Source organism: Notechis scutatus, chromosome 15 (assembly GCF_049901735.1).
Source record: "Notechis scutatus isolate UNSWTSFEM ecotype Mainland chromosome 15, rNotScu1.2, whole genome shotgun sequence".
Classification (NCBI taxonomy): domain Eukaryota; kingdom Metazoa; phylum Chordata; class Lepidosauria; order Squamata; family Elapidae; genus Notechis; species Notechis scutatus.
The window spans coordinates 7,358,154-7,381,249 of record NC_142023.1 but is presented as its reverse complement, the minus strand read 5'-3'; the positions used below and the strand labels follow the sequence as shown (position 1 = coordinate 7,381,249).

Here is a 23,096-nt window from a genome sequence, read left to right as displayed (position 1 = left end):
GCTTACCAGATGCCCCTTCTCACCCAACTCCCTTTTAAGGACCGGGTTTCATGGTTCCTTGGGGGGGGGGGTCCAAGAGGGAATTTCCCCCCACCTCGCTAAATATCCAGCTTGCAAAAGTGGCTGGGAAGCTGGCGTGGGGGAGTGGGGGAGACAACCCACGCTTTCAAAATAAAGAGGCTGCCATTGTGTGGAGCAGGGTTTCTCAATCTTGGTGGGTTTTTAAAAGATGCGTGGGTGTCAATTCCCAGAATTCCCTCGCCTGCGTGCTTTAGGTTTTGGTGTGAATGCAACCGTCTTCCCCTGATCTGTTAGGGGTGCTCTTGTGTACGCAGATCCTGTGGTTTTGGTTGGCAAAACCTTGTTAAGTTCAATCCAGTGTTTCTCAATTTTAAGGTGTATGGATTTCAACTCCCAGAGATCCCCAGCCGGCATAGATATTTCCGTTTTAGCTATTTCCCGTTTTGTCCGTTTTCTGCCCCGCAAAGAGGCTTCGCGTCTAACCACCGTTCTCTTATTTAGATGTAGGTTATTTTTGCAAATCGTGACTTGGAAGAAGCAAAATTCAAGGAAAAGCAGATTGCACGAGATCTAGGACCCCTGCCGAATTGAAACCGAGCCCAAGGTCAATTTCCAGAACTAGATCTTACAAAGAGCAAGAGTTAGTCAATTTCACCTTCCTGTCTAGTCAATTTCACCAGGCGCTGAGCAGAATCTGGGACTCTAAATCTGTAACCTTTTCTTGATGTATCCTACCAAGAGATAATGCTTTTTTTTTTGCTGCTTTTCTCTGAATTTGCCCTTTGTCTGTTCTGAACCCTTCAAACGTGGTTTCCCCAAGTGGAGACAACACATGCTGGTTGGGGAATTCTGGGAGTTGAAGTCCAAAAGTCTTAAAGTGGCCAGGTTTGGAGATCTTTGTCCAAGGGGATCAGGGCCAAGAAGTGGAAGGATTGGGAAGGGAGTCTTGGGAAGAATGCCAGCACGTCCAGCTTGTCTCTAAGTTTAAAGCAAGTGTATTTCCCCAGCAAAATATACAGCACAGTTCAGAGAGGCAAACCACCCCCCCACTCCCAACCTTAAGAGGACCAACCATCCTGGGGCAAACAAAAATGGGGTGAAGAAGAGGGGACCATCGTGTGGCCGGAGTCAAGTCCACCTCTTGCCTTTTTTTTTTTTTTTTTTGGTTTTTTGTGCCAATGCCAGGGTCTTCTTGGACAGTTATGTCCTGCCAGGGTCCTGCCGTAAGGAAGGAGCATCAAGGCCAGCGGGGTTTTGGGGTGACTAGGAAGGGGAGCCTTCCCCCCCCCGTTCTCCAGGGCTCCCCCCTTCCGCGGTCCCATCACCAACAGAGCTCCTTAAGGTGCGACAGGCTGGATAGGAAGCAGGCTGCCGAATTTGAAGTGCTGAATGACGGGGAACTTCTCCAGGCACTAGAAAAGCGGGGGAAAGAAATGGAAGAGGGACAAGAAGTTTGACATCGGCATCCGTCATGGTCTGGATTCACCAGGCAAAAATACAGGATCCCAGGCCTGAGGGTAAACTGGCCCCAAATCACCCGGTGGGCTAAAAGCAGGACTAGAATACACGGTCTCCTGGTTATTGGCCTAACAGTCACACCTTTCAGGGCCAAGGTGGGACTAGAACTCCCTGTCTCCCACTTCCCATCACGGTACCCTCACCACCAGACCAAATTATTTCTCTCTGGGCTTTCATGAAAGGTCCAAGGTGACCGGATAAATACCAGCTCTTCACATTCATGGACAGCCTAGCCCACTCACTATAGCCTCAAGGTCGGACAGATGTTTGACCCAAAACTAGGACATCTGGATGGAGAGGTCTGGTTTCCCCCCTTCCTCTGCCTTTCCTCACCTCGGCTTTGTACATCCGGATGAGCCCCTGGTTGACTTTGGACCACGAAGGGACGGCGCTGATGTTCCACAGCTGGTTGGAGTGCTCAGGGAAGGGGCCCGTCTTCATCTGGAAGGCAAAAGGAACCTGGGTTAATCTTGAGCCACATCCCCACAACGTAGAGCCCACAGTGGTAACCAGCGGTGTAAAAAAAACAAAAACCCACACATGGTCCCCCTCAAATTCTATTATGCATATCTGGAGAGGAGAACATTTAAATGCCTAATGGCGTTTTTCCATTTTGCTGTGGCTGCACACTGTTGGCACATGTGGGCTTCTTTGAAAGCGCCGAGGAGAAACTGTTGGGAGAAACAGAGAGCCTGAAATTCAGAACAAAATTACAGTACCTGCTGGTTGGCCTAAACTTAATCCTGTTTATCCCAAGTGGAGCGGTCTACGCAACGCAGTGAACCAAAACCTAATAGTTAATCCTCGACTTATGACCATAACTAGAGTTATGGTCACAAATCATGGCGGTTGTTAAGCCATTCACCATGTGACTGATTTCACGACCTTGTTTTGTGGCGGTGACATGGCAGTCATAAAATGAATCTGTTTTTCTTAATGGGCGCTTATTCGCCAGAAGTCGGAAGTAAAGACCGGAAACTGGTCAGTATAACCATGGTCTTGTGAATAATGCAAATGGCCGTCAATGCCGGTCAGATGCCAAGAGCCCAAAATGCTATTGCTGCACGGATGAGCGCAGAGACTCTAGAAAGAGCGTCAAGAAGAGCAACCCAGATGATCAGGGATCTAGAGGCTAAATCATACAATGATTTAAGGTATCTCTAGCTTATTGAAGACAGGGGTTAGCGGGTGACATGATAGCAGTCTTCAAGTACTTGAGGGTCTGTCATAGAGAGGAAGGGGCCGACCTTTTCTCCCAAAGCACCAGGGCAAGAAGTAAAACGGGTGGAAACTAATCAAGGAGAGAAGCAACTTGGAATGAAGGAGAAATTTCCTCACAGCGAGAACAATTCATCAGAGGAACGAAGCTGTGGGTGCTCCAACACTGGAGCTTTTCATGAAGAGGTTGGACAGTCATTTGCCTGGAATTGTATGGGGTCTCCTGCCTTGAGCAGGGGGTTGGACTAGAAGACCTCCAAGGTCCCTCCCAACTCTGCCTTTCTCTTTATTTATTTCCTGCCTGCCAATCTGCACCCAGCCCAACCCTGCCCACGAGGCCAAAAGACCGGTTCTGCCGGCTGGCTGGGCATCAGAGCGGTTTTGGGAAAGCGGAGACGCCCTGATCTGATTTCTCCAGCAATCTGCGGGGGGGGACCCTTCCCCCCAAAAAAAGGCCGCACCCCCCCACACTTTTTCTAATTCCAGCCTTCCTCGTTGCCTGGAACCTTTTGCAAGGAAGAGTCGGGTGAACTCGCAAGCGAGAGGCGCGGGGAAGTTGTGTGGGGAGGCGAAAAATAAGCAGCTGAGTTACTTTTCCTGGATACGATTCTGGGGCACACCCTTGAGAAGAAAGCTGGCTCTGTCTGGGGGGGGGGGGGAGAGAGAGAGAGAGAGAGAGAAGGAAGAGAAGGCTGGGAGGGAATGCAACCCAACTTGCCGAGGGGGAAGTTTCCATGACATCATGCACCACAAGAGCTGCAGCGCCAGCTGAAAAGCAAAGCCTGGGAAGTCAACAGCCCTTTGCAGGATGCGGATTTTAAAATAACTCACTTCCTCCTCCTCCTCCTCCTCCTCTCCAGACCTAAAGCACACAGAACATTCAGACTGCAACAACCCCCCCCAAATGCCAAAAACAATTGGGGAGGGGGGAGAGGAGGAGAAGGAGGGGGGGATTTAAAATGGGTGGTAGAAGTGGTGGGGGGGAGATTGCGTTTTAAATGCACCGAAAAATCACTACGCTCAGTGCAAAGGTATTTTGGGGAGAAGATTGGCAACACGGTGGGGGGGGGTGGAGGGAGGGAAAAAATAGGTGATCGGCCTCCTTCTCCTCCTCCCCCCTCTTCCCCACCCCCCTATGGTCAGCCTCCCTTTCTCCACCCTTTTGTAACAAGGCCCGGGTTTCATTTCTGCCCCCCAACAGCTGCAAAAAAAGTCCCTCGACTCCATCCTCAAGAAGAGCAAAGAAAAGGACTGCTGGTTTCTCCTTGCTAAACCCACAAGGGGTAGGAGGGGGGGGAGGTCTGGAGCATGAGCACAAATTTGGGGTGGGGAAAGAAAAAATTTTGGGTTCCCCCTTCCCCCCGTATTTGGGCGATCAGCTGATGGAAAAGGCTGCGGGCCCGAAAGAAAGCGAGGAGGAGCATCTCCACAAAACGGAGAAAAAAGCCAGAAGGAGAGGAGGGTTGGGGCAAGGAATGAAGGAACTTGAAGTGTGGTTGGTTTGGTTTTTTTTTTGGGATGAGGAATCTGCCATGCCTGCTTTTCAAGCTCCTAGTCCTCAAGGGGTGGGGAATGCAGATTGGTGACCTTTGGGCCAGGATTTATGTGGCTACGTGAAGTGAGTTTTGCCCCCCATTTTGTGGCTTTTCTCGCCACGTTTGTTAAGTGAACCACCGCAGTTGTTAAGTGAGTCACACGGTTGTTAAGTGAACCTGGCTTCCCCGTTCACTTGGCTTGTCAGAAGGAACAACCCCCCACCCACCCCCACCCTGGGAGACTGCGAGCGTCATAAAACTGAACCAGTTGCCAAGCGACCAGATTCACTTAACAAACGTGGGACCAATTTAACAACTGCCGTCACTCGCTTAGTGGCCGTGGCGAGAAAGGCCATAAAATGGGGCCAGCCTCACTTAAGGGACATTTGCTTATCCACAGAAATTCTGGGCTCCATTGTTGCTGAGGACCACACTGCTTTGTGCTGCCATCAACCATCACGCATCTCAGGAAGCGTCGCAGTTACGGTTCCATCAACCTGAGCAGGACAGCCGCACAGCTGTGCCAGCCGTGGACCATGGGCCTGGTAGCAGCTTCAAAAGGAGCCCGGGAGGGAAGGTAGGGTGGCATCCCATTTCCAATTTGTAAAGGTGAGTGCTATAAGACTTCCCAGTCAAAAAGGACACGTAACCTCAAAAACATTATCAAAAAAGCACAACAAAGAATGTTCTTTCTGCACCAACTCAGGAAGCTCAAACTGGCCAAGGAGCTGCTGATCCAGTTCTACAGAGGAAGGATTGAGTCTTTCATCTGCACCTCTATCACTGCCTGGTTTGGTTCTGCAACCCAACAAGACAGAAACAGACTCCAGAGGGTAATTAGGACTGCAGAAAAAACAATTTCTACCCACCTGCCTTCCATGGAGGACCTGTATCCTGCACGAGTCAAAAAGAGGGCTGTGAAAATATTTACAGACCCCTCATATCCCGGACATAAATTGTTTAAACTCCTTCCCTCAAAACAACACTATAGAGCACTGCACACCAGAACAACTAGACACAAGGACAGATTTTTCCCGAATGCCATCAAATAATTCCCACAACACTGTCCAACTATTTACAAAGTCTGCACTACTATTACTATTAATCTTCTCATCCCTCCTTATCGCCCATCCCCTCCCACTTGTGACTGTACGACTGTAACTTTGTCGCTTGTATCCTTACGATCTATATTGACTGTTTCCTAGTATGATTTGATGGCTTGTTGTACCCTATGACTATCATTAAGTGTTTTACCTTATGATTCTTGACTCTTGATGAATGTATCTTTTCTTTTATGGACACTGAGAGCATTTGCACCAAGAGAAATTCCTTGTGTGTCCAACCACACTTGGCCAATAAAGAATTCTATTCATTATTCCATTCCATTCCATTCCACTCCACTCCACTCTACTCTACTCTACTCTACTCTATTCATTCTAATTCTAATTCTATCTATATATCTATCTCTTTTAAGTGGGGAAGATAAAGATAGGCAGGAAAGGTTCACATTTTGAAGTAACGTACGGCTTCAAGGAGATTTTATACATACATACATACATATATTCTTTAAAAAGGAGCAACTGCACTTCTTGGAAGGCCACCTTCTCAGAATGACAGAGCTGGGAAGGGACCTTGGGAGGTCTTCTAGCCCAGCTCCATGCTCAGGCAGGAAACCCTACGACATTTCAGACAAATGGCTATCCAACCTCTCTTCTTGAAAACCTCCAGTGATGGGAGGCGAGCCGTCCCACCTCCTCATATTTCCACTGGCAAACAGGTGAGCGCTCACCTTTGCGACACGGAAGGTGAGGCTGAATTTCAGCGGCCTTAACCTAAGGATGGGAACTAAAGCGGGGGGGAATGGGGGCGAGGACCCAATTGGAAAAAGGCCAGAGGCAGCGTGAGCCTTCTTAGTCATGCCCAGCCAGATCCTCGGAAGGGAACTGTAGGGGTGACTCATCCAGGCTGCGTTAGTCAGCCAGCACCCCCCCTCCCCCAGGCAAAGTTGGTCAGAAGTTTTTAAGTCTTACCCAGAGCGAACCAACGGGTTGGGCTGATCGATATTTTTATTTGTTTATTAGATTGTTGTCCCTCTTTTACAGGGGGGTGTCCAAAGTGATCTCTCCTTGTCTTTTTCACCCCTTCCTGAATTTGCCTGCCGGCCTCTCGCCTAAGGAGCAGGGCAAAAGCTGGACGTGCAGTGGAGGGCATGTTTTGTGCTGAAAATAGGGTGTAGGAAGGAGACCCAAAAATGTGAAGGAGTTAGCAGGGATGGAGAGAGCAGCTCTTTTAATTTCAAGAGGAAAGTATTCCAGTTTTGTTTCTCTTTGGAAACCGCACCCGGGCTTTTGCGCTCGAAACAGGGGGGGAAAAATATATATATGAAAATCTGATTTTGGGTTTTGCCAATTAGATTAGTTGGCTGATCTAAGAAATTGTGAGCATTTCACCAAACATACTTTTTTTACGTTTAAAAAAGTAAACCGCTGAGGTTGTAATTTTGTTTTGCACGGAAAATTGTCGTCTCCAGTTTTCCTACCATCTTCCTTTGCATTTTAGAATTACAGAATGAAAGAGCTGGAAGGGACCTTGGAGATCTTCTAGTCCACCCCCCTGCTCAAGCAGGAGACCCTGTGACATTTCAGACAAATGGTTGTCCAATCTCTTCTTGAAAACCTCCAGTGATGGGAGCACCCTTAACTTCTGGAGGGAAGCTATTCCACTCATTGTGAGGAAATTCCTTCCTTCCTTCCTCCTTCGTTCCTTCCTCCCTTCTGTCCATTCTCCCTCCCTCCCTCCCATTTTCCTTCCTTCCTTCCTTCCTTCCTTCCTTCCTTCCTTCCTTCCTTCCTTCCTTTCCTTCCTTCCTTCCTTCCTTCTCCTTCCTTCTCCTTCCTTCGCTTTATTATTTTTACCAGGTGTTTTGCATTTTAAACGATGATCAACTTCAATAGAAACAGTATCCTTTAAAAAAAAAAAAGAAATGAAACAGAAAAACTTTCCAAAAACCATTCAGCACTTGCAGAAAAGGGCCCCTGTGGCCCAGACAAGCAAAGCCTCTCTCGCCTGCCCCTTCCCGGCCAATGACCCACAACACAAACTGTGTCGTCGCTGTGGCTTGGGGCAGATGGTGGTTTGTGTTTGCGTTCCGAAGGGATGACCTTTCGCGCAGCCTCGGTTAGGAAACCAGAGTTTGGCACCCTGAAACTCCACTCCGCCCAGGCAGGTGGGCATCACCGCGGTGCCAAAGGGACATCTGCTGGAGAGTGGAGACTGGGGATGAAGTGGTGGAGTTTTAGAAAATGAAGAAGAAGAACGGGTGGAAAAAAGCAAAGAGAGGCAGGGGGAAAAAAAGAGAGAGAGAGAGAGAGGTAGAAAGAAAGGAGCTGCAGCTGATTCCAGCCACAAAGAAAAGAACGAGCTGGGGAGAGAGAAGGATGGAAAGAGAGAGAGAGAGAGAGTCCCGCAGTGACCCCAAGGGAACAGAATGAGTCAGGGTAACCATATTGAGCAGGAAATTACTCACAGACGCTGCGTTCCTGCCTCTCTGTTCCCAAGAGAATCGGCCTTTTGTAAATGGTTCCTCTGTCAGTTGAAAAAAAAATTAAAAAGGGGGGGGGAGATGGAAAAGGGGCGGGGGGGAAGGCAGCTGAGCCCAGCACCTTCCTTTCCACGGCTTCCCTTCCAGCCAGGAAGGGCTTAGCATTCCTCTCTCCCCCCCCACCCATCAAGCCAAACACGCGATGCAAAGCTTTTTAAAATGTTTTATTTTTCCTCTACGCTCCCTTCCCAGCCCCCTTTATTTAAATTATTAAATTGTTCTGTCATAAAAAGGAGCATTCAATTATTCTGCTGCTCTGAAATCGGGAGTTAGCCCTTCCCAAAAGTTCCCCAAATTTAGGAGCTGGGTTTATTGACCGGTTTGTTAAAAAATGATGTCCTACCTGCAAAAATTGAAAGTGGGGAGAGGGGGGCGGGGTGTTGAAAAGGGGGTGAAGAGGACAACAACAACAACAACAACAATAATCTTTGCACTGCATGTTTGGGGCTCAGGGAGGAAAAGAAAGGCAGGAATGCTAAACCCTTCTTCCTGCTTTTTTTTTTTTTTTCAGGCGTGGAATTTGTGAGTGGGAAGGCAAACCGACTTCTGGCCCAAGATTTGGGCCTGTTCACTGACCTCCCCACCCCACTCCGCACCCTGGGAGGGGGCTCATCGTGGAGGCCTGTTTGGAAATGAGGCCAGAGGGGACCCCACAAGAGACAGGGAGATGCTCTCGCTGAACAAAGGAACAAAGCGGGGGGAAAGGAGGCTGCCTGGGAACCGAAGGCTAGAGGGGGGTGGGGGTGGAGAGAAACAAGCGAGGCTGTGGGTGGACTGTCATGGCCCCCACCCTGAGGGGAGTCCTGTCCCTCTTTCAGGGATCTCCAAATGGCAAAGCTGTCCTGTTCTACGGAAGGCCTGAAATGTGGTCGTAGGACATAGCATCCTAGGGCCGGAAGGGACCTTGGAGGTCTTCTAGTCCACCTCCCCCTGTGAAAGCAGGAAACCCTACACCACTTCAGACAAATGGTTATCCAACATCTTTTTAAAAACTTCCAGTGTTGGAGCATCCACAGCGTCTAGAAGAAAGTTGTTCCACGGATTAGTTGTTCTCACTGTCAGGAAATTCCTCCTTAGTTCTAGATTGGATCTCTCCTTGATTCAGTTTCCATCCGTTGCTTCTTCTGCTCCTGCTTTCAGGGGCTTTGGATTTGACCCCCCACCCCTTCTCTTGTCACAGCCCCTCAAGTACTGGAAGACGACTATCATGTCCATTCCTAGGCTCAATTATTAGGGGGGAAAAAGGCCTTGGTCCAGATGCCCACCCTACTGGCCATCATGACAGAAACTAGAAGGAGAGCGAGAAGTTTCTTGGCTAGCAGCTTTGTCCAGTAGAAGACATCTGTTGTCCATCCAACAAGAGTTTCCTTATTGGGTAAATCTGCTGGAATTTGCGATCTGCCCCACCCATTATGCAGCTGCGGGCTATGCGCTCCCTTATCTGACCGTCCCCTAGGCGCCCACATCTCCAAAGGCCACCCCCACATACCATGACATCACCCTTCTCCTCCCCTTCAGATTCATCCTCCCTTTCGGCTGAGATTCGGAGCAGAAAAACAAAACTCCCCTTCGGCCATGCTGTGGGTGCTGTAGTTCCACTGTTCTGCCCCTAGGGGCCGATATTGTGCTGGCACGTGACCCTGGGATACGGCATCCGTCACAAAGACTAGCCAGTTGCCAAGCGCCTGAATTTTGACCACGGGACGGTAGGGATGCTGCAACCATCGCAAGCGTGAAAAACAGCCCAGTCGTTATTTCCAGCGCCGTCCTAACGTTGAATGGTCACTAAACGAGCAGTTGTCAGTAAGCTGTAAATTGAGTGCTTGCTGTCCCGCCCTCTTAGGCAACGCAGACAAAGACAAACCCCGGTTATAAGAATAAAAGTGGGGCTCTTGCAAAAGTCAAAATCTTTTTTTTTTTTCTTTCATAAAATCAAGAGAGCACTAGGTGGAGCTGCAAGAACACAATTGGTATCCAGTCCACAAATGTTTCCAAGCCAAAGCTTTTAACGGGCTTCTTTGAGGTGGCTGCAAAAATTGGGCCTCCTTCCAGGATACAAAACTACAGGTTGGTCCTTGACTTACAGCCATGCAGTGTCCGTCACAACGGCAATGAAAAAAGTGACCGTTTTTCACGCACACGACTGCTGCAGCCTCCCCTGTGGTCACATGATCGAAATTCAGACGCTTGGCAACTGACACGTACATATGACGGTCGCAGCATCCCGGGGGGGGAGGGAGGGGTCACGTAATCCCCCCCCTTTCCAACAAGGAAAAGCCACATTCATTTAACAACCCGGTTACTAGCTTAGCAACTGTGGCAAGAGAGGTTGTAAAACGGAGCCGGACTAACTTGTCTCGCTTAGCAACGGAAATGCTGGGCTCCATCGTGGAGGGGGGGGGGGTTCGTAACTCAGGGGCTCAAAGGAAGGGAAAGGAAGGCAAAAAAATTCCAGCCTCACCTCTGTGATGAACCGGATGCATTCGAGGAACATGTAGTCCTTGTGGTGCTCGTTCACCACCTTCTCGTCCACAAAGTGCCGAGGTTCCAGGTTGGGGTGATCTAAAGAGAGGATCTTTTCAGAGCGGCTGGGAGATCAACTCCTGGAGCCTGGCAATGCCCCTCGGCTCTTCAAAACGCGGCCCAAGAGCTGAACAGGGCTGGAGACATTGCTTGACGGCGGAGGGGGGGGAAATTTATCCTCTTTTTGATACAGGCAACCCTTGACTTAGAACCATTTGTTTAGCACAGCAAAAAAAGTGCCTGTTTTTTCACTTCAAGACCATTGGCAGCGTCCCCATGGTGCTCGGCAACTGGCATGTACTTATGACGGTTGACAGTGTCCTGGGGTCAGGGGATCTCCTTTTGTGACCGTCCAGGACAAGCAAAGTCACTGCAGAAGCCAAATTCACTTCACAACTCTGTTAACTAACAATGACACTTAACAACCGTGGTGAGAAAGGTTGTAAAATGGGGCCGAACTCAAGTTAACAACTGTCTTGCTTTGCAATGGAAACTTTGGGCTCAGTTGTGGTTGTAAGTCAAGGACTACCTGTATGGAGGGAACCTGCCTGCTGCAGAAGGCAGAAATCCTGTTGATATGATAGCCAGGGGTTTAAATTTTTTAAGCCTCTGCTTTCCGCTCTTTGGAGCCCACAGTCCACATTTCTCTGGCAATCCTGTTTTCTAAACTTCCAGGTTTACCTAACAGTTACACAGTAACTTGAGGACCCTGAGCCAGTCCCTCTCTCATAGCCCTAAGAAGCAATGACAAACCACTCCAGAAATCTTGCCAAGAAAACTGCGGGGACTGATAGTAAATAAATACCCTTTATAGCCCCTTTGAAAGAAATGGCAGCAAAAAAGATAATTTTTCCCAAATAGGAAGAAAAAGAAAGAAAAAAAACAGAGACAGAAAGAGAAAAAAGGAGAGAGAAAGAGAGAAAAAAAGAGAGAAAAGAGAGAAAAAGAGAAAGAAGAAAAAGAGAAAAGAGAGAGACGAACAGGAGACAAAAAGAGAGAGAGAGAGAGAGAGAGAAAAGAAGAGCAAGGAAAAGATACAGAGAGACAGAAAGAGAAAAAAGGAGAGAGAAAGAGAAAAAAAAGAGAAAAAAGAGAAAGAGAGAAAGAGAAAAAGAGAAAAGAGAGATGAACAGGAGAGAAAAAGAGAGAGAGAAAGAAAAGAAGAGAAAGAAAAAGATACAGAGACAGAAAGAGAAAAAAGAGATGAACAGAAGGAGAGAAAGAGAGAGAGAAAATATCCCTGCTTACCAATCAACTGAGAGCTTCCCCAAATGAAGGGGAGGAACTGAAAGTCATCCAGACCCCAGACCCCTTGACTGCCAGCTGGCTCCATCCGATAGGTTTTCTGGAGTTTCCGCATCACTTCTAAGTACCTGAAACCAAATCAAATTGGATGGGTCAGGATTATGCAGCAACTCAATCTTTGATTATCCCAGTCTACTGGACCACTGACTCTCCGACACAGCCATGAAACCACCCTCGACATGAACTCAATGGAAAAGACACCCCCGGGCCACCGGGAAGAATAATGGAATGACTGGAAGCAGAAGGAGAATCTGGGGATTTGGGATCTCAATCAACGTCGTAACACAGGCAGAGCCTGGGGGTTGGACTAGAAGACCTCCAAGGTCCCCTTAAAACCCTGTTATTCTAGATTCTCTGTTCACTCTTCAGGAAGCAGATCTTCTGCCTCTCCCCTTGCACAACCAGCCAAGAGGGAGTGTGCGGAAATGAAACGGTCCCCAGCTACCTGACAACTTGCTCCAAAGCGGCGTTCTCAACTTCAGGGGCTTTGAGATGCGTGGACTTTACCTGTTGAACACTTTGAAGACGATGGCCAGCTGATCGTCCAGCCGGAGGACACCGATTTTGCAGAGGCAGCAAAGGAAGGCAGCGAAGGCCGCTTCGTGGCCTAGGGAGGGAAAGGAGATGCTCAGGAGGAAGAACAGTTTGGTCTAGTGGTTAAGGCTAGGAGGCACCTTGAGTTATTTGTAAAAATAATAAAGGTGAGACTGAAATGAATAATATATAAAAAATAGAAAAAACGTCCAGGCTTAAAAAGTGGCCCTACATATCTCAGCCACTTCAGGTAGGAACTCTTTCAAAACTCTTTATTTTGAGACAGAAGGTGCTTTGGGAATTCCAGCTTTCCCCCAGGAATTCTGCCCTCTGTCTGCATGAAAGTGACCAGTGTGTTTTTCAATCCTGGCAACCTTAAGATGGGTGGATTTCAACTCCTAGAATTCCCCAGCCAGATCCTATTTTATTGTATAACTGCATCCAGAAGGCAGGAAGTAACTTTTTCAAGTTACTTTTGTATGTTTGTTTTGTTCCTGTGATGTATGCATCACTCTTTAAACTTTCACTACATCCCCTTCAGATTGTAATTTTGTATTTTAATTATGTACTTTCGAAAGCTAGTAACAAAAAGTTAAAACAAACAGACATTCCAAATATTTAAGGAGCCTCTGCATGTGTGCAAATACATGGAGCTAATCTGGGCCTGTGAGCCCCAGAGTACAATTTAACGTTTCCAGAAAACTCAAAAAAGCCTCCACATAATGCAATTAAACCTCGGTTTAGCTCTCTCTCCTGTGATGTCACACAAAATGACAATCCCGTTTGTGGGTCAGGCTGGCTGGAACTGAATTGCTTCTACATTCAGGAAAACTAGGCTGGGCAAGAGCTATTGTAAAAAGTCACAGCAGAAGGAAAAGTGACTTTCATGTGCGAATATCTCAAGTGGTTCCTAATCTCTCCAAGCTAAACTGAGGTTCAGTTCTGAACTACCAGGAACAAAACAGGAATTGGAGCTAAAGGTAACCAGGATGACAGTGCCGACTGGTGGCTGATTGCGGCTTTACTGCAGGTTAGCTGTGGCTTATGGCTTCAGCACACGTCTGGAGTTTTCAAATGTAATTCCGCTTCCTCGGGTCATTTTTTCAGTGTTAAAAAAGAGCGCTATTTTCAACTTTTTGATAACAGGGAGGATGCTTGGCAATGAAACGTCTGCAAGGAACTCACCCTGTTCAGAGAGCACCAAGGACCCCAAAGTCAGTCATTACTCATGCCCACGAAGCCATCTGCCACGCTGAAGGGATGCCCTCCCAGGCCAGACACCCACCCACTCCCATCATCCCTGGGAGCCAACCGGAGCTGCTTAGAAGATGGGCGACTATATAAATGCTTTAAATCAATGAACAGATACCTGTGCCATAGTCGATGCGAGTCGAATTGCCAACGGACTCTTTCAAGTACACTGCCACCTCGGGCACGGCCTCAGCTTGCTGTCTGGGGACGACAGTTGCCACCAAGGACTCTGCCCCCTAAGATTTAGCCACAATCGAGCAATTAGAGACCCCAGCATTGCAATCCAGGCCGGAGAATAAATCTACAAGCCGAGCGTGGCCCCCCTACCCATCCAGCTATTATTCTTCACAGAATGCCAACCCCAAGCAAATGACTTCAAATGTGGACTTCAGACCCCAGCATGCCTCTGGTGCTATTTGGCCGTGGCTAATGCTTCTGGGAAACGGAGGCTGGGAAAGAGATCATGTGGCCGGTTGAGGAATTCTGGGAGTTGAAGTCCACAAGTCTTAAAGTTGTCAAGATTGGAGGCCCCTGTCCTAAGAGAATGTAAGCTGGCCACGAGACTGGAAATCCAGGAGTATAAGCTCATGCAATAATAAATCAGATTTTAAAAAAAATAAATCCTTGTTTTGCACTTCAGGGGTTAGACTAAATGGCCTCTAATGTCCTAGTTTACAACTCTGGGAGTCTTTTTGGCCTAAACTGACTGGCAAAGGCAGGCTTACTTCTGACCCTCTCTCCATGGGACCCCCTGCCCCCTCTCTGTCAGCCCTTCCTCCCAACCTACCTGGTCCACTTTTGCATACCACGTCCGGAAAGCTTTGTTCCCGAAGCGAGAAGGCTGATCCATGGGGGGCGTCTCATCGATCCACCGATCCAGCATGTTGAGGAGTGTGACCAGCTTTTCGATGGGCTGTTGGGAAGAAGGTACAGCTGTCCTATCAGCCGGCGGTTAGCAAGCCTTGAAACGGAATTCACACAACGCACCCTGTTCTGCCAAGTTTACCCGCTTTATAAGGCGCCGGAGAGGCCACGCTCGGAAGGCTGCATGCAATTTTGGTCACCACAGTACAAAAAAAAAAAAAAAAGATGCTGAGGCCCTGGAAAGTGTGCAGAGGACTGCAGAATAAATTCTGCCTAAATTCTCATTTGCAACATTGGATCATCTGAAAGGGGGAGGAGGGAATGGAGGAAAACCCAGGGGATGGGTGGCAGACATTGATCTGCGGCTGGGGGTGGAAAATGAAACCCAAGGAAGTTGTCTTGGAAAAGGGCAAGGAGGACAATCGCCTGCAACTCAAATATTCGTGTTTGGGAGGTCAGGATAGGATGGTTTCCTTCCTTCCTTCCTTCCTTCCTTCCTTCCTTCCTTCCTTCCTTCCTTCCTTCCTTCCTTCCTTCCTTCCTTCCTTCCTTCCTTCCTTTCCTTCCTTCCTTCCTTCCTTCCTTCCTTCCTTCCTTCCTTCCTTCCTTCCTTCCTTCCTTCCTTCCCTTCTTCCTTCCTTCCTTTCCTTCCTTCCTTCCTTCCTTCTTCCTTCCTTCCTTCCCATCTTCCCTGTTTCCTTCCCCCACTTTTCCATGTTTTCCCTTCTCATCTCCCTTCCTTCTTTCCCTTTCATCTTTTTCCTTTCTGTTCCCTTCCGTTTCCCCTTCCTTTCCCTTTTCCCTTTCTTTCTTCCCTTTCTCCTTTTCCCTCTCATCCTCCTCCTTTCATTTCTCACTTTCTTTCCTCTCTTTCTCTCCTCCCCCCCGTCACTTTCCTTCCTTCCTCTTTCCTCAATCCTCCCCTCCTCCCTCCTTCCTTCCCTTCCCTTTATATACTGAAATCCTAGGCTCAATTAATTCAGTGGACCTTTCCCCTCCAAATGTACAGAAGCCCTTGGGGGGAAAAAAACCCTAGCATGGAAAGGTGGGGAAGAGAGAAGAGGGCGAAGGAGAGAGGACAAAGATAGCAGCGGTTCCCTCGACTTTGCCAGAGGCGGCTTCCTTCGTGAAAAATCCTCCAGGCCCTTGGGCCAAAGTTCGACCATCACTCAGTCTGCCATGTCAGACGGGAAACTGTCAAGCCCACCAATTTTCCCAGCCCTTCAAGCATGAGCTGTATATGGGAAGGAGGCCGGGGGAGGGGAGGGGCTGCAATTCAACCAGCGCAGCTGCAGGCACAGCGTGCAAACCAGGAGGTAAAACACAACTGAGCAGAACCAGCGTGAACTAAGACTTGCAACCGACGTCGAAAGTAATTTTTAAACGTTCTGTTCAACGTGCAAAAGCAAGGAAAAAAGTCAAGAAAACGATCGGTCCACTGATGGGGGAACACGGCGAGGAAGTCATGGGCGGCAGGGAGAAAGGCTTAACCTTGCAAACACTGGAACAGGACGGAGGAAGCGTTTGCCCGCAAAGAAGGTCCCACCTGCAGCCACAGCTCTGCTCCTAACCTTGGTTCAAAGCTTGGAGCCCAAACACAACCAGTTTCTGAACCGTCTCCCGTTTCAAGCGGTTCAAAAGCCCCTTTTCACCAAAGGCCCCGGGCTGCCTCGGTGTCATTAGCGTACGGGAAGGGTACGGCTGACGTCAGCCCCTCCCCCCCAGGGACAGGGCACCCCAGATGCCTTGGATCTCTCCTTAATCAATTTCTGCTGTGGCTGGATTAGCAGCCGAGATTGGTTTGCCTGCTGATGCGGCCGCTCAGTCTGCCTGCAGCTGAGATCCTTGCTGTCTTCCAAATCTCTCTTTAAGCAAAGGGAAGGAAGGAGGAAGTAGAAACCCCTCCTTCCTTCTCCCTCTCCTTCCTTCCTTTCTCTCTCTCTCTCTCTCCAAGGAAAGGAAGAAACGGGAGGCGGTTTGGCCTGGTGGTGAAGATATTTGGTTCCGGGTGCGCCATCACTGGAGATTTTTCAAAAACAGACCGGGCAACCATTTGACTGGGATGGCATCCCATGAGCAGCGGGGTTGGACTAGAAGACCTCCAAGGTCCCTTCCAGCCCGATGATTCTGTGAGAGACCGGAACAAGGCCTACCTCCGAGACTTTATATTCGCTGGTCAGCTTCTTTCCCTTGATTCCTTCGTTCAAGGTGAGAATGAAGCCCATGTAGTCAGCATACGCCTGTTTAAAAAAAAAACACATTCACCCCGTGTAAGAACCAGCCATACAGGTAGACCTCAACCTACTACAGTTTATTTAGTAACCAAAGTTACAACGGCACTGAAAAAAACCTGAATTATTACCATTTTTCATACTTAGGACCGCTGCAACATCCCCATGGCCACGTGATCAAAATTCAGGCGCTTGGCAATAGGCTCATATTTATGACAGTTGCAGTGTCCCCCGTTCCCTTTTGTGGAAGCCGGATTCACTTTCTAACTTAACAACCGCAGTGATTCACTTAACAACTGAGGCGAGAAAGGTCGCAAAATGGGGAAAAAACTCACTTAACACAGTGTCTTGCTTGGCAGCAGAACTTTGGGGCTCAATTGTGGTCTTAAGTCGAGGACTACCTCTATACCGAGGGACTCCTCCCTGAGAGGTTAGCTTTCTACTTGCAGGGAACAGCCTTCGCAATTGTCACTGCTTTCTTTTAAGGCCTGGAAGTGACTTTGAGGCTCCTGCATCTGCTGCCAGAGCCAAATAATGCCAAGCAAAGCTTTTCGCCCTTACCTGAGACCGCCTCCACTTTGCCATGTCAGGAACCATGTTGATTTCCTTCCTGGGGATCATGAACGTTTGGGACGGAGGAGGCTGGGTCTCCTTTGAGGCCTCTGGAAGAGGAAAAAGCAGATCAAATCACAGCAGCTCTTGGACAGTGTCAACTTCCTTTCAGGGGAGGAAAATCTCTTTAGAAGGTTTTCGAATCCGTCTCTCAGTCGTACCGTTTGCCTAAGTGAGATGCAAGGGAAGTACAGTCCAAACGCAATAAATGCAGGAGATTAAGTGTTATCACCCAGGAGTTAAAATCCTTAGGAACCCTGCTTTCTAACTGTTCTGATGATTAAATCTGCAGGCAGGCAGAGATAAATAACCCTGTGGGTCCAGATGAAGTCAAGTGAAAGTTGCATTTCACTGAGGAAATGTTTTAGGCCTCTTAACAAGGAGAAGAGAGAAAAATTAAATCACTGCAAACCCCGAGTTTTTGCAAACCCCCTCCCCCCTTTCAAAATGACACGCTTCCAAAAAGCAGCAAAGAAATTTGGCAGATTTCACTAGCGAGAGCCTACACTAGCGTTCCTGAGATTGGAGCCGCAGAGCTGAGTGAAAAATGAACAATGATTAGCTGGAGTGGCAGCAGGATTCCTGGCCTCGGTATGCAGAACAACAGACTTGAGAAGGACCTTGGAGGTCTTCTAATCCAACCCCTTGCTCGGGCAGGAAAGTGGCAAAAGAAAGCAAAGAATAAGCCCCTTTGGTGCAATCCCAAACCATCTGAAGCATCACTTGAACACCCTCAGCATTGACCAAATCCACACCGGTCAATTGCAAAAGGGAGTTTGATTTAGAACAGCCTAACATCCTGCAACTTAACACCCTCCAACAACATCTGTCTATGACTCCAAAGGTGGACAACAATGCCAATTCCACTCTGAACATCTGGCTGACTGTGCAGTGGACCGTCATAATTCATTGCCTGAACATTTGAACAGTACCAGCATTGACAAATTCACCATCGATCAATTGCAAAAGGCAGTTTGATTGGGAACAGCTTACATCTTTATATCTGAAATACTCTCAAAGAGCCACATCTGTCTAGGCCAGGAGTCTCCCAACCTTGGCAACTTTTAAGACTTGTGGACTTCAAACTCCCAGAATTCCTCGGCCAGCTTTGCAGAATTGAGGTCCACAAACTTTGCTGGCTGAGGAATTGTGGGAGTTGAAGTTCACAAGTCTTAAAAGTTGCAAGATTTGGAGACCCCTGGTCTAGGCCAGCTGCTTGGTAATAAGTGAATAAAATGGTAAATCCAGCCTGAACATTTGGGTGACTGTGCAACGAACCGTAACAACGTATTATTTGAACATTTGAATTCTATCGGCATTGACAAAAAACCCCTACCAGTTAATTGCAAAAGGCAGCTTTGCTTGGAACAGATTACAGGCAGCCCTCAACTTACAACACTTCATTTAATGGCCGTTCAAAGTTACAGCGACACTGAAAAAAAAGTGACTCGGGAACATTTTTCACACTTATATAACCAATTGCAGCACCATCACCACCCGCCACGGTCATGTGATTTACATTCGCACGCTTGGCCACCGATTCACACTTATGACGGTCGCCATGCACACAATCCCCTTTTACGACCTTCGGACAAGCAAAGTCAACAGGGGGGGGAAGGCCGGGTCCCCTTAACAACCTATGTTAGCAATTGCAGTGCTGGGTTCTCTTAGCAACTGCGGCGAGAAAGGTCGTAAAACGGGGGGCAAACTCGCTGGACCCATGTCTCACTTAGCAACAGAAGTGCTGGGCTCAGTTGCGGTCATAAGTCGAGCACTCGCCTGTATTCACCCCATCCAATCAGAACCTCCACACACACACACACACACACACACACACAGACACCCCAGGGATAAAAGTGGCAAATCCCTGCCTAAACCTCTGGCTGACTGTGCCAGCAACCATTATCCCAGCCTTGTTATTATGGGATGGAGCCCTTCCAGACCGGAGCCTCGCCCCCTCCCCACACAAGCCCCCCCACCCCACCCGAGATAAGGCCCCCTCACCCATCATTTTCTCTCACGGGGGTGTTTCTCTTCTCCCTCAGAGACTCAGAGAGCAACCGCGAGAGGGTTACGACGACCCTGCAAGGTAGGCCGTCCTTCCTCTTGGAGGGGAGGCGGGTTCGCCTTCTCCCGTCCTGCCCCGCTGGAGGGGTGGGGGGCGGGGAAGGTTTTTAATCTCGGGGCTGGCCCTTCCTTACCCGGCTGTCGCTCGCTCTCGGCCATCTTTCTCGGGACTGAGGAGGAACCGTCGCCGCCGCCGCAGCTTTGCAACCCTCACCACCTGACGGCGCTGAGGAACCGCCGGCCCACCATCTTTAAAACGGGCAAAGCCGGCGTCGGCGAATAGGAAAGCGCGAAGTGGAAGCCGGAGCGGCCATGTTTGTCAAGGGCCACGCCCGACTTGGCCCAGGACGTCAAGCGGACGACGTCGATTCGGCCATGTCGGCGAAGGGCAACGAAGCCTGCCAGGGAGAGGAGGACGCGGCGGGCAACAGTTACTACTCTAAGCCAGTCCTGCGTCGCGCGCGTGCGCGTTGACGTTACCGCGTGCGCTTGTCTCGGACGGTGGGAAAGCTGGGGTGCTACAGGGGTTCGGCCTCTAGAGGGCGCTCCAATGATGCTGATAATTTTATCTCACTTTTAATTTTGTTATAAAACTCAAGGCAGCGAATCCCAAATTTATATTATTATATTATATTATATTATATTATATTATATTATATTATATTATATTATATTATATTATATTATATTATATTATATTATATTATATTATATTATATTATATTATATTTATTATATTATATTATATTATATTATAATATGTTATGTTATGTTATGTTATATATTATATTATATTATATTATATTATATTATATTATATTATATTATATTATATTATATTATATTATATTATATTATATTATATTATATTATATTATATTATATATATATAATATATTATAATATATATTATATTATAATATATTATATTATATTTATCATATCATATCATATTATATTATAATATATTATTATTATTATTATATTATTATTATTATTATATTACATATATATACATTACAATACATTATTTCATTAAAGCATAACAATTATAGCATACTGTCCTATTCTATTCTATTCTATTCTATTCTATTCTATTCTATTCTATTCCTGTTTTCTATTCTATTCTTAATTCATATTCTATTCTACTCCAAATTCTAATTCTACTTTAATTACATCATACCATAGCATAATATTATATTATGCTACTATTCTATTTTCTTTATATTATATTTTATTGTATGACGGTTTAATTTGCAAAGCCACCCACTCAGTAGTTGGGATGGGCAGCTACAGAAATTGAATAAACAAAACAAACAATTTCTTTTTTATGCATTTATTCCTTAGGCTTAGATTTGGCTTTTTCACAAAAAAAACACATTAAAAAATGTATCGCCACTATGTCTATGCTGCTCTAATCCCAAGCTAAATATTTACTGAAATACCTGTTTAAAAAATACTATTATTTTGTGAATTTCGATTGGCTCCTATTCTTTCATTCCGTTCAGTGCCCAGAAAAGACTGGAGCAATTAGCAAATACCCACTTAACATAAAGTCGCCAAGGTGGAAAAACACCAAGCTGGCAAAACATTTAGAATTCCTTTAGGCACAATGTTTAAATTGCATAAACCGCCCTTTATTAAGATCCAGAGACAATATACATCCCCTTTGCAGGGGGAAAAATGGCCAGGGTTTGTCTTAATCCCATCTTTAAACTGTTTATGCTCAGTCTGGCTTTGGTTAATGAATGAGTCATATCGATTTTTTCAACTTTGTGTTGACTTTGGCAACCTGCAACGTAGACAATCTCTCAACTCTCTTTTTATCTTTGACCCACACGAGAGCTGCCTTCCTTGCCAGCTTTCATCCTGGTCCTGTTTGTCTTTTGGCCATTACAACCGCCCATCCTCCCCACCCCCAAGATTTTTTACCCATAATCCACATCCCTGAATGTTCATCTCTTTAACCGCAAGTCCATCTTTTGCTTCCACCCTTGTGCTTCTTCCTTGTTTTACAGTTGGAACCTTGTTTCTCAAGTTAGCAACTTTAAGACGGGTGTACTCCGTCTCCCAAAATTCCCCATCCAGCATGCTTTAGGATGGGTGGATTTCCAGGAGGCTTCCTGGGGAATTCTGGGAATCCAGCCATTTTAAAATTCCCAAGGTTGAGAAACAGTGTTTTAGTTAGTGATGATTTAGCATGTTACACAAACTTGTTTTTTCTTAATCCTTTCCTAAAGAGACCCAACCAGATTCTTTGGCACTCTAACCTGATCCCTGCCCTCGTTTTTTTTAAATTTGATTAATAGATTATTATAACACTTAAGTATTATAATTCATCATGTTGTTTTGTTTCAGTGGTATCTGTACGTATTCATTAACAGATGATGTAACATTCTGATGTTTACCTAGCTTAAAGACTAAAAGGACAAAATTGATTTATATTGTCATTAAGTATGATTTGCAATAACAGTATTAATAAACATAAGACAGTTTAGTTTTTGCATCCAAAGCTAAATATATTACTGTGTAGAGCATATACAAAGAGCTGGCAATTACATCAAAATATTTGTTGCACAATAAAGCTGAATTCTTAATAGCAAGGTTCCTTATAATTGTTTCTGCATGTGAAGAAAAAGAGGAAATAGACCTGGCCCTATAGGTAAAAACCGCATGAAGAAAAATAAGGGAAAGAAAACAAGTGTGGAAAAAAGACAAAAAAGACGGGGCGGGGGGGAATAAAAGAATACAAGAGGAAAAGGCAAGAGGAGGAAAGCAATAAGAGGAAAAGCAAAAGGGAAAGGGGAAAAGAATGACAGAATAAAAGGGAAAGAAAAAAGGGAAAAAACCAACAGATAAAAGAGGAAAAGAAAAGAATGAAATAGGAAAAAGGAAAAAAAAAGAAAAGGATAAAGAATGAAAGAAGAAAAAAGAAATAAAAGGAAAAAAAGAGGAAAAATGTAAAAGGGTTGTAATGTAAAAATGTAAAATGTAAAAATAACCCCATTCGATTGCAAACTCCCCCTTTCCTTTTTATTTATTTTATTTAATTTGATGTGTCAATTGCTTACAAGGTAATAAGTATAAGGATAAACATAGTTATGACTACATGGATATATATAAGAAAAATAAAAAGAAACAATAGGACAGGGACGGTAGGCATGGTTGGTGCGCTTATGCACGCCCCCCCTACAGACCTCTTAGGAAAGGAGTGAGGTCAATAGTAGACAGTCGAAGGTTAAAATTTTTGGGGTTTGGGGAAGAAACCACAGAGTCAGGTAGAGTATTCCAGACATTGACCGCTCTGTTGCTGAAGTCGTATTTCCTGCAATCAAGTTTGGTACAGTTTACCTTGAGTTTGTATCTATTGTGTGCTCTTGTGTTGTTATGTTTGAAGCTGAAGTATTCATTGACTGGTAGGCCATTGCAATGTATGATTTTATATACTATACTTAGATCGGACCGAAGGCGGCATAGTTCTAGATTTTCTAGGTCTAGAATTTCAGGTCTGGTGGCATAAGGTATTCTGCAATCAGTAGAGGAGTGGAGAACTGTTCTTGTGAAATATTTCTGGACTTTCTCAACTGTGTTAATATCAGATACGTAATGCGGGTTCCAGACCGATGAGCTGTATTCGAGTATTGGTCTAGCAAATGTTTTGTATGCTCTAGTCTAGTTAGTAGTGTGATATTACCTTTGCCGGCACTTTTAAACCTTTAGAAGCCAAACTGGCGAAGGCTTCTAAGCACCACTCTCCCTTCCGGGGATTTCCTAGTGGTCTCCCATCCACGCCCTAAAAAACTTGCTTGCTTCCAG

The 23,096-nt window shown here is 46.5% G+C and overlaps 1 protein-coding gene across 3 annotated transcripts; it reads right to left on the bottom strand.

Annotated features, from left to right (window-relative positions):
* Positions 1–993: 993 nt before the first annotated feature.
* PTPA (protein phosphatase 2 phosphatase activator) lies at positions 994–19,743 on the bottom strand. Of its 3 annotated transcripts, XM_087944198.1 has the most exons (11): positions 19,415–19,557; positions 17,163–17,263; positions 16,524–16,610; positions 14,294–14,419; positions 13,625–13,742; positions 12,229–12,328; positions 11,665–11,789; positions 10,355–10,455; positions 1,873–1,980; positions 1,351–1,433; positions 994–1,239 (listed from the first exon to the last, which is right to left on the bottom strand). In XM_087944198.1, exons 1-10 carry the CDS (start codon positions 19,437–19,439, stop codon positions 1,359–1,361), a joined length of 966 nt encoding a protein of 321 aa, XP_087800324.1. In that variant the 5' UTR covers positions 19,440–19,557; the 3' UTR covers positions 994–1,239; positions 1,351–1,358. The 3 variants fall into 3 exon arrangements, with proteins under 3 accessions (XP_087800324.1, XP_087800323.1, XP_087800325.1); XM_087944197.1 differs by having other exon boundaries at positions 994–1,433; positions 19,415–19,743; XM_087944199.1 differs by having other exon boundaries at positions 994–1,433; positions 19,218–19,452.
* Between the last annotated feature and the right edge of the window lie 3,353 nt (positions 19,744–23,096).

Excerpts from the sequence above, each read along its gene's own strand:
- PTPA (XM_087944197.1), bottom strand. The coding sequence starts at position 19,439 with ATGGCCGAGAGCGAGCGACAGCCGG. Across the intron at positions 10,456-11,664 it reads GGGAAGCTCTCAGTTGATTG|ATCACCCCAACCTGGAACCT; the intron begins GTAAGCAGGGAT and ends TCCTCTCTTTAG. Across the intron at positions 1,981-10,354 it reads GCATCCGGTTCATCACAGAG|ATGAAGACGGGCCCCTTCCC; the intron begins GTGAGGCTGGAA and ends TTTGCCTTCCAG.